The following is a 16,837-nucleotide window of genomic DNA, read 5'->3' on the forward strand; positions in this document are numbered from 1 at the left end:
TATGAAAAGCCCAAAGTGATCATTACACAATTGCCTTTTCGGGCATCACTTTTTCTTCCTGCTTCTTGTCTGAGGTGCTGTGAGACTCCTGTGGGACGATGGGTGTCCTCCAGGCAGTGTCCTGGTGCATGGAAGGTGCAAACTGAAAAGGGGGTGCTGTTAATGACCATCTGCTCAGAGTGCAGCTTTTTAATGAAGACTGATGTGAGAGGAGTCTAACCAGGGGGCTACAGGCGGGGGTCTAATGACACTTTCTCCAAAGTCTGGACCTTCTTGAGCCTCTCTCGTGCTCTGCTGGTCTGAAACACCTCCTACCAGCTGCACCGATGTAATCTCATGTTGGCATGCTTTTACAAATATTAAGCTATTATCTAGTCTTGTATTGGGTCTAGGAATTCTGCGGTATATTTATGGCTACATGTTAAAAATGTGTAGTTCTTCCGCTATGAAAGGCAGTATGAGAAGTTGAATTATCGTAAACACCACATTTTTGGTCATTTAAATATATGATTTATTAATTCCACTGTCCCGTTGCAAATAGGCTCTATATTGCTAGATTCCCATCAATGCATGGAAGTTGGAATAATACACATCTTTCTGTTTAGACTCTAGATCCAAAATGAAAGCTTATGTTAAGAGGGCAAATTAACACTATTCTATATGTTTAGTTACCACCTCTAAAACCACCACACCAACCCTGATCCTAAACATTGTTATAATAAAATGTGAATAAAAGAACAGTGCACCTTTTAGCTTGATTTAAAGTGTTAATCTTGATCTGAATCTGAAATGATCACAGGATGTTGCAGCAACTAACCCTGCAGGCTTTACCCTCGATGTGTTCCCAAATTAAAAAGGCGCCTGTAGCTTGTAACTACCCCCCTGAACACGGCTCTGTTGTGTCAGCACTCTTTTGTATATCGTCCTTATTTGATAACAGCAGGCTAAATCTGAGCCGACTAGAAAACATGGCTCAGTATGGCGCCCTCTCCTCTGCCTCACACACAAGTTCCTGTAAAGGTTATTGGGGCGTCCAATGAGATTGATGTATGGAGGCATGAGGCACTCAGAAGCTCGTATCTTCCACACTCATCTTCATCTGCTGTTGCTCCTGACAGCGCACGGAGCACAGAGCATGGGAGATGGATGGACCGCTTTTTTTCTCCTGTCTGTACTTTATCAATAGCACGCGTTTGTAACCTCTCAATACCGTGTTGTAGTTAAGGCATTTGAGGGATTTTCTGTGAGTTAATAGAGAAAAGCAACTAATGGTTTTAAAGGTGTACTATGTAACTTTTATGTGTGTGTGTGGGGGGGGTTGTAATGGTTTCATGTTTGAGAAAGCCTTGTCTCCCATTCAAGGCTGTGTGATTTGAAAACGCTTGTTTTCACTTACCTCCTATTCCCGCCCACTTCTTCTGTAATCATTTGCATTCATTCATTCACTTGCTTGTCTCCCTGGAGATAAGTGAGTTTAACGTCAAACTGTGGAAGATTATAAGTAAAGGAATCACATCCCCACAGAGACCAGCAGGTGGAAGACCCTCAGAAAGTTGTTATTGGACTCACAAACTTTTAATAAGTTGAATTGATGAACCATGCTTGCCTGTGGTTCCTAGAGACGCTCCAGCGTGCGACCTGGGAAGCTACCTCAAAATGAATTTCAATCTGGGATCAATAAAGTTTTCTGAATCTGAATTTCAACTTTTGAACTGATCACTATGATCACATCTCAGACAAAAGAAAACTCACACACGGTCTTGGATATGCATATTCAATTCTGTTTTTAAATATGATAATTTTGTATTTTATAAAGTAGACTATATGCAGACTAACATGTTGTGAGACAAGAGAGTTAAGCACTTGGGCTGGTGAATGCAGGACTTTCATTGGATTGATTATTTTGGCTCCACTTGAGACCATGTGATGGGGAGAATAATTTAGATGGCATATTGTTGTCTGAACATCTGACCTTATTCTCAAACCGAGAGCCTTCCACTGATGTCTGTTTGAGAAGGGAGCCTTTTAACCCATTTTGTGGAAACCATTTCTTTGCACTTTAACAAAATGTCGATTTTGAAACAGGAGAAAAAGCGCATGCAATAACTAAGTCTGAGGCCATCATAACGAGGTATAGCACTAATGAAGTGCTGTCGCTATGGAACTGTAGTGCTCTTGAAAGGATCAACACTAACCTTGCATTTCATTTGAACTGTCATTAGCAAATCAAAAGCAGATTAATTAATCTCAGGTTCACTGGCGAGTGCATTACCTTAAGTGACTATTGTAATATAACTTGAGGAGAAATCACTGATGATTCTTCATTTTGACATAGGAATGAATGCTTTACTGGTTCCAGAAGTGCTGATGCTGTCACCGTGGGAGAGGAGAGCGGTACAAAATGCCTTCAGTAAGTGCTCTATTACAGCATTAATTCTGCTCCAAATGGAGCTCTTCACCAGCGGTCAACACTTAGTTGTCACCTCCTCATTTTTTAAACCTTCCAACTCCTGTGCTCAGCCCCTTTCTCCTCTTCCATTCTGCTACAAATCACTTCCCATTTGCACAGAAGGTCTTGGACTGAGTAAGGACGATGATGTCACACATATGGGTTTATTCTCTGTGAAAACTTTCTTCTACTTATCAGAAAAGCATCAAAAAACATCTCAATATCAATATAAATCCTGTTGTGGAATATATCTATATATATAAATAATTTAAAGACCCATTATATATATATATATATATATATATATATATATATATATATATATATATATATATATATATATATATATATATATATATATATATATATATATATATATATATATATATCAAGTAAAGTAATGTCAAAACCTTATTTATTATTATTTATTTACCAAGATCTTCTGCACAAACAGTTGGGACCTTCATCCTTGGCTTTGCATTATCCAAATTCTTTGCACTTATTGCCTGATGGGTAAGAAATGTTACAGCCTCCCATTTCTGTACTAATAGTATCCCCTGCTGGCATTAAAGGGAACTGAAAAAAATATATATATAATACTTTTTTTTTTCTTTTTTTAAAGAAAGAGCAATTAAGTTCTCCCAAAATACGTATAAATTGGATCCCTTGATATGGAAAGAAAGTTTAATCAAGACTATGCAGTATTTGCTTGTTCCAGACAAACACAGTGGGACCTCTTTACCACAAGAGGTCAGTACATCCACAGTCACAGCAGCATCGGGTTCACATGGGCAGGGGGCACTTTTAGGGAGATAATGGCCTGTTCTATCAACAGATCATTTCCAATTTTTACTAACAAATAAAGTGGACCAGGTAAAAACATGATGTTTAGCAGATTTAGATTTGGGCTTGTATCAGAAACTCTGCTCTTCACATTGTGACACCACGTGAACGTTAGACCCATCCATCTATAATATAAAGAGGAAATATTAAAAAAGCAATTCATTATTATATTTAAATTATGGTAATACACTCACCGTTTTTTACTTTTTAAAGTGATTAACCCAAACCAAAATCATTAGAATTTCATAGACCTGCCTCGCACAAACACCGCAGTCACCATGGTGACCACGCAGCTCACGCAATGACTGAACGTGGCCACAAGAAGCAATGGACACTAAAAGTGGCAAAAATGTTTTCAAATGTCTAAATATTTTTTTTAAATAGTAATATAGGCTATTTGCCATTTTTTTATTTCACACTTACAAAATGTGACTTGGGAGTGGGATATAAGCTCTAAGTTTGATTTGGGAATAAAATGAAATAGGCGACACCAAGATGATAGACTAAATATCAGGTAAATGTAGGCTTATCAGGCTCGATATACTCTCGTTTAAGTAGGCCTAACCAAGTAGGTCAATCATTATCTTTACCCAAGAAAGAAATGCCCAGATGAAGCGCAGTGGACGCTCAGTGGGCGCGCGCACCTGACGCACTCCACGTCACGTCTTACCTAGAGTTCTGTTGTTGAGAAGTACAACTATTTAATAAGGGCTAGTAATCTCGCGCTTTTGAACAACGCATAAATCCGCGTCAAACAGACAAACATAAGTTGACTGAGACGCTGTGCTTCATTGTGGGAACTTTCCAGTCTGCAGTGATCCTGCTGACAAACCTTCAGAGCCTCACGGTCCGAGCTGAGCTGAGTTCTGCACAGATGCAAAACTAATACTGCACAGATCAGACGGGATGAAGCCACGACACTTTCAGATTGGTCCGTTTGGAAAGGTTTTCTCCAGACTATAAAAGGTAAGTGAATGCACTAGTCTACAGAGTATGGCATAAACTTTGACAGTAAAGGTCACACATTTACCTGAGTAGAACTGTCTGTATGAAAAACAATGATAAGGATAAGTTGTATTATTTAGCTGGTTCTTTATAATATATTGTGAATTGAACATGGTATTGTTGTTTAACGCCTTAAGTCTATTGGTATTTACTACTATTAACATGTTTTTGTGTTGTCCTCAGCCATGAGTGGACAGGGTTGTCAGCTGCTCATCTCTCCCTGCAGCCTGGTCAAGGGCCACCAGGCTCAGTCCATTAGATTTCCCATCACCTCTCAAAGGACCAGCCAGAATCCTAACTCAAGTATCACTACACAACGACACGAACGAGGTGGTGGAAACTCAGCTAGGCCTGGGCCAAGTCCTCTCCCTCCTCTGAGCCTGAGACGACAGGTGTTGATCAATGGGAGAAATGGTGCTGCTCCAGACTCCTCAGTGCGAGAGGACAGGACAAACACATATAAAGGTATGTATAATACTGAATACATTTTCTTATCACTTGCATACAGATACATTACTGTGAATAGCTTTGGCCCAGATATACTGACATCATTGATACAAATTGTAAAGTCTTAAGTCACTACTGGTGTGTGACACATAATATATATTTAAAACTTTCTTCTTTTGAGCGGTTTATATATAATATGGTTAATAAATAACCAAGACAAAAAACAGGCCATGAATTGTTTGACTGAAGAAAGAAGGAGGTGGTGAAAACTCATTAGTGTTTAACAGAGCATAAAGTGTCTGTGCCATGTTGCTGAGGGAAAGTCCACCGTGTCATGAGGGAAACAAGTTAGATTTCTCCCATAAACATCTTTGGACAAACTTTGGCCAGAGAGTTAAAGGAAATAACCAGTGAATCAGGGCTGCAACTAATGACTTATTTTAGTGTTCAGGTGGTTGTCAGCAATTCGTTTTCCAATTATGTATTTTGTTCATGTGATTTTTTTAAATACATTTTAACTGAATGAAGATTAAAAAAAAAGCATTGTAATTTAATTTACTCATAGATACAGAATATTTCCAAAATGTGTATTACTGAGTCAAATTCCAAATCGTTTATTCTTTTATCACATTTTGATTTAATAATGCAGTTGTCTTTGTTATAAAATATGTTTTGACATTTTAGAGTCTGTCAGTCCAAATAACGATAACGATTCAGTAGTCAATTATTATTTATTAGTCGACTAGTAACAATTACAGCAGATCATATTTTTTGTCACGATAACAATATTGAGGAATGTTTAATGTGTCTGTCAATCTTTGTTGATGATCAAGTATCGCACAAAATATATCATAAAACCAGAAAATTTACCAGAAAAGGGCAAAAATATAACTTTATACCAGTACTCTTGTTTGGGATTCTCTTTTTGAGGTCATTCTTCTATTGTTTTAGTTATAAACAATATATATATATATATATATATATATATATATATATATATATATATATATATATATATATATATATATATATATATATATATATATATATATATATATATATATATATATATATATTCTATTTTTGCACATCTCCAAAACAACAATTGTGATATTATCCATTATTTTATCTAGTTCTAGTTGCAGCCCTTAAGTGAATGCTAATATACAGTTTAAATTACAAAAGGCACGACACCCTGATCGAAAACATATATATAAGTAATAATGCAATATTTAACATTTGAATCGATTTAATATCATCGAGTATAATGTAATATGCAAATGTGCACTAAACCCAATCATAAGTATTTGTCTTAGCAAGTTTCTCTGTCTCTGGGCCTTCCATGCAAGTGTTTGGTCATCCAGCTGGTGCCAGACTGACAGCAGCCCCTCCGTCACTCCCCTGTCAACTCTACCCTGACGCTCACCCTCCACCTTATCATCTGAGTGTTCCTGCTCCTCACAGCGACGCCAGGTGGGCCTCGCAATCACGCCACGCGCCTCAACCCTCCGAAATTAAGTGAAATCGCTCACTGAAGGTCTTGACAATGTGTTTCAGATCATTGTTTTCCAGAGAGTCGTTGGCATCCACCACACTGAGCCAGTTCGAAACGCAGTCTGTGTTCAGCAGCAAACATGACTGGCCATATGGCTACCGTGTCCTGCCCTCGCTGGGTCCTGCGCAGAGCTCCACCCAGGTCACCTCTGAGGGCAGTGAGCAGATCAGCCACCCCCCAGAAACAGCCCTGTCTGGCACCACTATATCAGGCGGTACAAGCACCTCCGCCTCCTTGCCTTCATACTTGTTCGCTGCCGACGTCACGAGCCCTAAGCAGCAATGCTCAAAGAAGCGCGCCCTCTCTATTTCGCCCTTGTCAGATGTCATAGGTATTGACTTCAACTCAATCATACGCACCTCGCCTACATCCCTAGTGGCTTATATCAATGGTGCCCGGTGCTCTCCATCGTCACACCCCACTGTGTCACCTGCTCATTCTGACAGTTATGGTCATTTTCTGGGTGTAAGAGGTTGTTCCATCCCCCAGACACAACCATACATCAGCCCAACACAAGACTCCCCTCAAGCCGCCGTCGCGGACAATGAACACGACCAAATGCATAACCTTGAATTGGGGAGTGGTCTTGAAAGCCAAATGGCCAACATGGCGGTGGAACAGCAGTGTCTGTCCGAAAGAGAAGGCACAGAAAGCATGAGCCAAACCAGTCCAAACTCTGTACCATTTCTATCTCTGAATCCGGAAGCACACTGCGCCGTCCATGAACCTGAAACTCCACTTGGGCCACCTCCACCTTATCATTCCCATCAGTATGTTTATAGGCGACACCACAAACAGTACTCAGACTCCTGTATGCAGAATCCAGGGCCTCCTTTCAGGCATGGCATGAGCTTCTTACCCCAGGTCCCGATGCTGGAGGAAGAGGAGGGAGAGGTGGAGGAGTATGGTGGGCACTTGTGCAGGTGGATTGATTGCAGTGCAGTTTATGATCTGAAAGATGAGCTGGTGAAACACATAGAGAAACTCCATGTGGACCAGCGTATGGCAGAAGACTTCACATGCTACTGGGAGGGATGCCCGCGCAGCCTAAAGCCCTTCAATGCCAGATACAAGCTGCTGATCCACATGAGGGTCCATTCAGGGGAGAAGCCCAACAAGTGCACGGTACAAAATACACAATAATGTCCTCCCTAATTGCATTTTTACTCTTTATTTTCATATGTATTAATACCACAAGGATGTTTTGGTGACTTGCCGACTCTCATGTTAAGTGTCTGGCATGAAGAAACGAAATGAGGAAAAAAAAAAAGAGAGAGAGGGAGAGCTTAGTGGCGCTCACCTGTGTTAACATGCGTACCATGTCATTTCATAAACGCTTAAGGACAACATAATTGAAATGTCAGCTCTATTGTATTTACCATTTTCTCTCCAGTTGAAATGTAAGAAGTCTTGAAGGCTTTAAAGGCGTGTGTCAAAGCCGTACCTTTGTTCTGTACCATTAAAGTTCTTAGTTGCCAGCAAACTTTTCACACCAAGGCTACAGGAAAAAGGCCCCTTACTGTGCCACTGCGTTCATGTTTACAGTTAATTTTACTTTGCTGCAACTGGAGTTGTTAAGGTATCGTCATTACATTAGCCCATACAGGACGTAGCACTTGAGTTTGTAGCCTGGCACCCTGGCCCTGTTGCCTCTGCTCCGCCTGTCAGCCGCAGGGGTCTGACAGACTTGGCCGTGGTTCTGGGAAGGTGATGGCCTCAAGTCTGGCTCTTTGTCTGCCTGAATCTTTGGGCCAAATGCTTGCATCTCATTGTGGACTTGTTTATTGCCTTTTATTCTAAAGCTAATTTCAGCATCTTTAGTGCTGAATTTAGCTTTAGAATAAAACCAAGACCAGTATCAGTATAATTGGTGAGACTACTTTCAGTGCGTCAATTATTAACGTGGGCATACCTGCAGCCGACCTTTTGTACCAAAATACTTAGTTGCCGGTTTGAGCTAACTCTGTTGCCATGGCACTGCAGTAGTAGTTTGTGGATGCGTCTGTCAGGCATATCTAATAATTAGCACGCATCTGGAGTCAAGAGGTAGAAGTGGCACTGCATTCCCAACTGTCTTTATTCAGTATTTATGGCACACAAGGTTTAATAGTCATACAAAGAAACTGCTCATTATGAATTTAACATTTTGGTCACCACTTCTTTACAGGTCACACACCTACTGTGCATATGACAGGATTTTATGTTTAGCTAATTATGGCTTAGTTGGGTAGTATCTGTGGTAATATTTATCTTAGTTTTAGATCAGTCAAGTGGCAGTTTGTCAAGGTTTATATTTACATTTTTTTCATGAATCCAAATAATTCAGGGAGCATTTACGCACACGGAACACATTTTTCTGACCATTTGAAATGTTTAATTCTGTACAGACATTTACATTCGGAGAAGAATCGGAGAAGCCGAGCTCATTATCTGATCTGATCTGGAGATGCCCCAGGGGCATTGAAGGATCTTATTTAAATGTGTCTGAACATTGTAAAGCACTTTGAATTGTGCTTTGTATGAATTGTGCTCTATAAATTTGATAAATTAATAAAATAAATTTGATTGAAGGATTGGGTCAAATGCAGAGGATAATACCGGCTAATCTAATTTAATCTATAACACAATAATGCTCACTGTCTGCCAGTCCATAGCAGCTTTACTCCTTCATATTGAAAAAATAAAAAAATCTCATAAATCTGACAAGAGAAGCCAAAACTACAGAGTCTCAGCTTTACAAAGAGTCCGGCCAATTGTTTGTTCTTCAAAGAGTTCAGGAACAGCTTCCATTTTAATTAGGATACATTTTAGTCAGGCGTCTAGTGACAATCAGCTGGAGCAATTGGGTAAGATAAAGATGATAAGGTATTGAGTTTGTATTTGTCAAATAATAATTATTGAATTTGACGAGCTTTGCTCCAGGGTACAATATGGTTGCTAAGTAACAGTCATGGGATTACCAGTGTGATGTCATCATTTTCATTCAGGAAGTGAAATTATAAACCTCAACAATTGTTAAACTGGGGTTGAATTGCTTTTTCTGTTTTTTTTAATTATGTTCAGCCAAATCTTAAATCTAATTGTTTAAGTGCTTTAATGAAAAGAGCCGTAAAACCTGTCACTCACACTGACTAGTGTCTTGTACAGAATTATTTAGCTTTATGTGAACAACAGTCATATCATTTTGTAACGTTTTGTCGTCAGGCAAATCCATCCAGTGAACAATGAGATGGCTCTTGTTACAGAGTAAAGATAAGACAGGCCCAGACTTGTACCTGTCAATCCACAATCTTTTTAACCATAATTGAAGTGTCTGTTCAACACGTGTCCGCTCCCTCTCATGCAAACAGAACAATTTAACCTCTCTTTTATTAGTCGAATCGGGCTCAAGATGGAAATTCTTGAAGACCAAGATGGAAATTCAGTTGTTACTAGTCATCAGTGATTTTTGAGTCAAGTTTCACAGCCAGCCCTTTATCAGTTAAATTAAGTTGTTTGGAGGAGGGTTTGGGCTTTAGTTTTTGTGTTAAGTGTAGGTCTGTATCGACTAAACGCATTCTCGGTTGACTAAAGACAGGCCCTATCAACAGATTAGAAGAGGGTGTGGCAAAAGCTATGAAAACGATGAAGTATCTCCATGCATTTAATACAAAACTGCACTCAAAAGACAACTGATGCCACAGGAGTTCATGCAAAAACAACAAAGTATACAGAAAAGTACTAGTAAACTGTGTATTTATATGTTAGAGATTTATAAATAGGTTTAAACTCGTGATTCACGCCAACATTTTCATCTAACGCTCTCCATATCTTCTGCTTTTTGCTGTCCCCATATATATCCTATTAATCCAAATATAATAATAGTCGACTAATAAAAATGTTTGTCGAACAAGACACCACTGACCAATTAATCGACTAAACGACTAAAGGATTACAGAGCTAATTAAATGGCACCGATTAAAAGTCTTGTTGTATCAACTGGTTTATGTTCATGAAATAAATACCAAAAGCCATTTTTGGCTTAAGGAAAAAGAAAACCGAACTGAAAATTGGGATTGATCAATAATATGAGGAATAAAAATGTGATTTATTCAATTTATTTTTTTACTATTTTCTATATAATACAAAAGCTCATCGCAATCTTCATTAGCTTGGTTTTAAAGTGTGAATTATGTGCTTAAAAGGAGCAATGATTTTCTTATGGTATTACTCCTTTTACCATCCCTTTCAAAATAAAACATACCAGTCTGTATTATGGCGGCCAATGCGGACCCGAAACGTCGGTAGATCACCATCCAAGCGTTTCCCACCTCTGAAATCATGACGTTATTGGTATGTGGAGCGCAAAGGAACGTGAAAAGTGGATTATTGATGAGACGATTATGTGTTGGGGGTAAACTCTGATGACTTAATAAATCAGTATGTGAGGAATCTGCCACGGGAGGAAGAACAACAGTGTGGCGCGTGGGTAAAGACATTCCTAACCCCCTGTGATCCGAACCCAGAGCAAAGTCCTAACCATCCAACAGTGAACATACACGTCTTTATGAAGAAACTACAGTTGTATGTCTTGTTATAGCCCAGGGTGGATTAAAACCAGGATTGGAGCGATGTTACTGGAATGTTTCCGTCAAAGAGTGATGTGAACGAACATTGACCCCTTATGGTGATGCTGACAATTAGACGAGAATGAGACGTCCATTAGAAGATATTTTAGCAAACAGAAATGTGCTAAAACGTTTCTTTAATTGTACGCGTGGAGTTTTAAGTGTCCGACTGCTGTGAAGGGATTGTAAAATAAATCACAAAATAGTGCAGGAAGATTACTTTGGACCGTTGGTTTGAAGTGTGTTTGAAGTTTTTACCCTTTTTTATTTTCACTCAGCTCTTTTTGCAGCATATTGTGCGTTTTAATTATGTACCTGATATTCCACAAGGGCAGATCTTCAAAACAACATTCTCAAGATGATCAATAATTCAATGCACTGCCCAGCTCCAGTATTTTGTAACGCATTATTTTCTGAGTAAACACCTCATCCAACATGATACACACACAGTAAGTGCCGTAGCCGTATAACTCTGTGTTTGTGTGCCCACAGTTTGAGGGCTGTAAGAAGGCCTTCTCTCGGCTTGAAAACCTGAAGATCCACCTGAGGAGCCACACTGGAGAGAAGCCCTATGTTTGTCAGCACCCAGGCTGCCACAAGGCCTTCAGTAACTCCAGTGACCGGGCCAAGCACCAGCGCACTCACCTGGACACTGTGAGTCGCACGCGCTGAAACGTCTCACCCTTTGGATGTTTGGATGTTTGTGGTGTTGTTTACATGTGTGTTGTTCAGAAGCCGTATGCGTGTCAGGTGCCGGGCTGTGCGAAGAGATACACTGACCCCAGCTCTTTGAGAAAACACATCAAATCTCATCCAATGAAGGAGCAGCAGCTACGGAAGAAGGTAAACACCAAACCCTTACTTTCCCACTCTCTGTATTTACATTAGCTGGTTTCACGTCCCACTTGCCTTAAAGCTGAGGAAACTGACTTCTCTAAGCTTGTGTACAGATTTTTTAAATGCACATTCCCTAAGCCTGTGTGCAAAAAGCACCTGCATTGTCACTCATCTTTAATTTTCTTTTGTGACAGCACTTTCCAAATTCAGCAATTGAATTGCTGAAGGTACAAATGAAGGTTTAAATCTCTTCAGTTTACAGTTTTGGCTCTAAAACCTTCTCTGTGTGAGTGGGGTCACTTACAAAGGATTTGTAAGAGCTAGGAACTAGTTTGATACATTTTGATTACCTACTTCTGGTTTTACTGTGTAAAAATAAGTAGCTGAACTTTAGCAAAGTGTGTTTTTACAGCAACAACACATACATTCTTTCATGTTTGATTGTACAGTCCTTTCTGTGAGGGTTTATGTTGTTATGTACATTTATTCTAAAAGTCTTCTTCCTAATTACCACTATAGAAGACATGTTCAGGTAATTGCCTTTTGAGGTGAGTATATTAAAAATTTTACATCAGAGTGTGGCAGCTTTATCTTACAGAGGTTTATGTTGCCATAGATACAGACAAAGAAGGTTGTTACTAAAAAAAGGACATTTTACACGGTCTCCCACATCAACAGCATCTCTTATTAAAAACTTAAACACATCTGCACTGAAACTATATCTGAGTCTTTTGTGCTGAAATGTTTGCCAAGGGCCACGAACAAGAGCCAGTGCCGCATAGATTAATTTTGGTGTGAATTGAATACTGAAAATAGTACAGAAAATAGTTTACAGCGTTCATATTTCCACAGAGAGACTGAGATATTTAACACAAGATTTAGCCTATTGTGTTTCCTTTTCAATCACACTGGCACTTTGGTCATAATACTGGCAAACATTTCACTCAAGTCTTAAACATTTAAGAATGTTTTGTGACTTTGTGTACAAAACTCAAACAATTGTGGTGATGTTGAAATATGAACACAGTAAACGCATCAGATTTATATACATTAAAAGCTTACATCATTCTCAGAAGTCTTTAATGTAGCAGTCGTGCTCAGACTTGACTATAATACCTCTTCATAGTTGTGATTCCTGTGTGTTCCGTTGTGTCCCCAGCGTCTGCAGTCTGTGGACTTTGATAAGTGCTGTCAATGGTCCGTCTTCAGTTTCCTGAGTGGCAAACGTTGGAATTTGCCCAGAAATGTTGTGTAGTGTCAGTGTCAGTAGTATCAGTTTTTATCCTTTATGCGTGGGAGGAGAAAAAAGCCTTGAGAACATTTTTATTGAACCGGCATCTCACAGCGGCCATAGCAAGACATTAAAGATGACACGATAGTATTTTATTTTGTTTTTTTAGGACAGTAGACTTAATAACTGATAAGGACGACAGTAGTAGTAGTAGTAGTAGTAGTAGTAGTAGTAGTTGTTGTTGTTGTTGTTGTTGTTGTTGTTGTTGTTGTTGTTGTTGTTGTTGTTGTTGTTGTTGTTGTAGCAGTTGTAGATTAGTAATTGTGCAAGTGAAAGTAATTAATCCAAAAGCCAATGACACCAATCAGTATGTAAAGAAAGATAGTAATAGTGTTGTTCAAATGTAATCATTTTCTTGACTTACATCATAAAAAAACGTCTTTATTTCCAAGGAGATTTATTCAAATCAGCATTTACAGACTGTCAGACAACTTCTTTAAGAGTAGACTCTTCCAAAGTTTGTGAACAAAAACATACTAAATTACAGAATGGAGGCAAAAGTGAAGTGGAACATATTGAGTGACTTCCACCAAGAAACTTGGATTAATTTCAGAATATCAAACAATGTGAAAAATCAAGGTGGTTTGGGCAAATTGAACCGAGTCAGATGTTACAACTGTATTTTACTTTTTGCTTTGTTTTTTAATAGAAAGACACATAACATGTATGATGAAGTCAAAGTCCGGATGTTTTGTTTTTACTGGACAAATACTCAGAGAGATAGAAATGACTCCACAATGGTTTTTCATTTTATCTACAGATATAATTACTTTTTTTACTTCACAATTATACTTTTTGTGAAGCTCAACTTCAATTTTAGGCTAGAAAATGTTGTATTTTCCAACCTTTGTAAAAGCAAACTAACTGACATTAATACAGTGAATATCAGCCTTTTAGAGCTCAAAATTCACCCAATTCAATTTTCTAGTTTTTAGTTTTTAGTTGTTGTTTTTTTGTCCTATTGTGAAATCTAGACTACTTTATGAAATCTACTTTTACCAATCTCAATTTGTTGTAAATAAAAAAGTGTAGATTAAATGTATGCCAAATGTAAGTATTTCCTCCATTATTTTAACAATGACTTATAAATACAACTTTTAAAATAGAAATTATGTTCTGTATTCAATTGAACAAAACATTTACAATAAACATGCATATTTTTTCTGCTCAATTAAAGACAAAAAAAGATTTTCAAACATTTTGATAGAATTATTGTTATGATTAATATTACTATTATTATTATCAATATATAGCCCTTAAGTTGCCAAATACACATAAATGTAAATATTATACTGTATAATATTTAAAGGACCTTTAACAATGGCGACAGGTGGACACTTTTATCCTTTTAGCCAAATTCTACCGTCCACTCAATAGAAAAAGAGTAAAAGACAAATGATTCAGAGAAAATTATTGACTATAGAGTTGTAGATATTTTCAACCTCAGCAGTTGATGAATAATGTTCTCAAGATCAATGGAACAGGTTAAGCTAAGCAATATGACAGGGCGGACAAACATTGTCATTTTGTAATAAATAACATTAATATGATTACTACAAAATCACACACAAATAAAAATATTTATTATAATTTTTTTAATAATTTTTAGTCCTAATAAAATTTGATAGCTGCTGGGACATTCTGACATACAAATTATTTAAAATATATCCAAATAATATTGCTAAGTTATATACAAAAAATGTAACGGATGAAGCATATATCATCAATGTAGAAGTGCTATTTCAACATTAAATTAATTATTTATTAACATGGTAAATTACTTGCTACCAGGCACCCCGATATTGACCCAACACCCTAGAAATTCACATTTGTTGCTTATTTTTCTATGTAAAAGTATTAGTATTTATATCTGATATCAGTCGTTTTTGAAACTATATTACGGTCTAAACTTATTTAGCCTCCAGTCGCCTCTAAGCCGAAGTAGAGTTATGCACTGACATTATTTTATTCGAAAACTTGCTCCTCAATTTTCTGACTGATAAATATGGACAGCTGCAGCACAACTTATACGATGTGTTTCTATGCTTCTTTTTTTTATTTTTTTTTATTGTTTGTCAGGTTTAGGGCTGCGACTAATTGTCATTTGCCAATCGATTAGTCTTGCAATAATTCTTTTGATAAATCGATTAGTTGTTAGTTGTAGAATGCGAAATGCCTGTAAATGTCAGCTTTTTACTAAATTTGGCCCAGAGGAAGTTAAGATGACGCTGCTTGAGGTCGCATCCTGTGTCATTTTGATGCTTTTTACGAGTCATAAAACATCTTCTCTCACACATGGCATGCTTTGGAGTCTGTTTATAGTCCAGATAACAATTATTCAATCACTAAATTAGTTGACATGATCTCAATAATCGATGAACTTGTTGCAGTCCTAGTCCGGTTGTGTGTCACTCAAATTCACTGGGACACTGGCTCGAGCCACAATCACTAATAAACTTCAGGATGCTGTGACGTCACCGGCAAAACCTCTAAATCAAGAACGTTTTTAAAGCCTCTATATAATCTTCATTCTTTTTAGATGAAATCAGCTATTGACACTGGCCCGGATCCGTTGATAGACTGCTTAACCATCCAGTCCCTCCAGTCCAGCCTCTCGCCCTCGATGAAGAAGGACACCGGGCTGCATCGGCCCTCGGGCTCTTCTCACAGCGCAGCCACCGGTTTGTCATACGTCTGTTAACTTTAGCATTGGCTTTTGAAGTGGCCAGCTCTCAAGTTTCATACATGTTTCTCAGCGGCTCCACGGGGACAAAACTCACCTGGCAATTCCCACCTGCCAGCGCTGCGCTCCATACCAGATACTCACAGGTATGCTTGGTCACATCGCGTCCTAACCGCTCGGAACAAGCGCAGAGTATTACCAGAAAAATCCTCAGAAATGCTTTTTGAGTTAGTGAAATAAGGTCTTCACCATGGCTAGGAAGGTAGGTAGGAAGACTAGGTTTTGGACAGCTTTGTTATGCTTTTTTGGTGCAACCTTGTATTTTGACTTCTTAAATATTGGTTGTCATGGCTGCGTAGCTATATCCTTATTGTTAAAGGCAACCGTTTGTTTAACTCGACTTTTTAAATGTGTGGAATGTGGGCGGCTGAATGGTGCAATCTTAAAGTGCGTGTGTCAGGGTTAGACTACAAATTTCACTGAAACAAAGTTAACATGATAAGATTTACGATTTGACTAACAACATTTATAACTTTAATCTTAAAGCAGATTAACAACAGGAGCACTGCAGCTACACTCACAGTTATCACTGATACAGACCCTTTGTGATCATACATAAGTTGAGCTCATTACCTTTCTCTACTTAAATCAAATGTTTTTGAGGAAGTTGAAGTCTATATGACAGGTGTTGGACTAAAACTACCACTAAAACGTGGTGAACACAACTATATTTTCGATTTTACTAAATTTTTTGCGTCTGACCATTTTTGTAAAGCAAAGACCACTGCCTGGCCAAAAAAATGTCTTAATGTCTTAATATTTATATGGTCCTCCTTTAGCTTTGATTCCGGCACACATTCTCTGTGGCACAGTTTCATAAGCTTCTGCAGTGTCACAAGACTTATTTTCATCCAACGTTGCATTCTTTTTACACCAAGATCTGGTAGTGATGATGATGAGTCTGACCACTGCATAAAGCCTTCTCAAGCTCATTCCAGAGATTCTCAATGGGGTTAAGGTCTGGACTCTGTGGTGGCCAATCCATGTGTAAAAATAATGTCTCATGCCCCCTGAACCCCTCTTCCACAATTCAAGCCCAGTTAATCCTGTCATGGTCATC

At 38.3% G+C, this 16,837-nt stretch overlaps 1 protein-coding gene across 1 annotated transcript in view; it reads left to right on the top strand.

The window, feature by feature from the left end:
• The window catches only part of glis3 (GLIS family zinc finger 3), a 28,843-nt gene that overhangs the window by 9,118 nt on the left and 2,888 nt on the right, over positions 1 to 16,837 (top strand). Inside the window, exons 2-7 of the mRNA XM_072455215.1 lie at positions 4,481 to 4,762; positions 6,109 to 6,217; positions 6,302 to 7,424; positions 11,399 to 11,560; positions 11,639 to 11,749; positions 15,574 to 15,715. Coding sequence (XP_072311316.1) covers positions 4,481 to 4,762; positions 6,109 to 6,217; positions 6,302 to 7,424; positions 11,399 to 11,560; positions 11,639 to 11,749; positions 15,574 to 15,715 — 1,929 coding nt within the window. The remainder of the gene's footprint in view (positions 1 to 4,480; positions 4,763 to 6,108; positions 6,218 to 6,301; positions 7,425 to 11,398; positions 11,561 to 11,638; positions 11,750 to 15,573; positions 15,716 to 16,837) is intronic.

This window comes from Eucyclogobius newberryi, unplaced genomic scaffold (assembly GCF_026437365.1).
Source record: "Eucyclogobius newberryi isolate DKJ021-1_F unplaced genomic scaffold, fEucNew1.0.hap1 SCAF_2, whole genome shotgun sequence".
Lineage (NCBI taxonomy): Eukaryota > Metazoa > Chordata > Actinopteri > Gobiiformes > Gobiidae > Eucyclogobius > Eucyclogobius newberryi.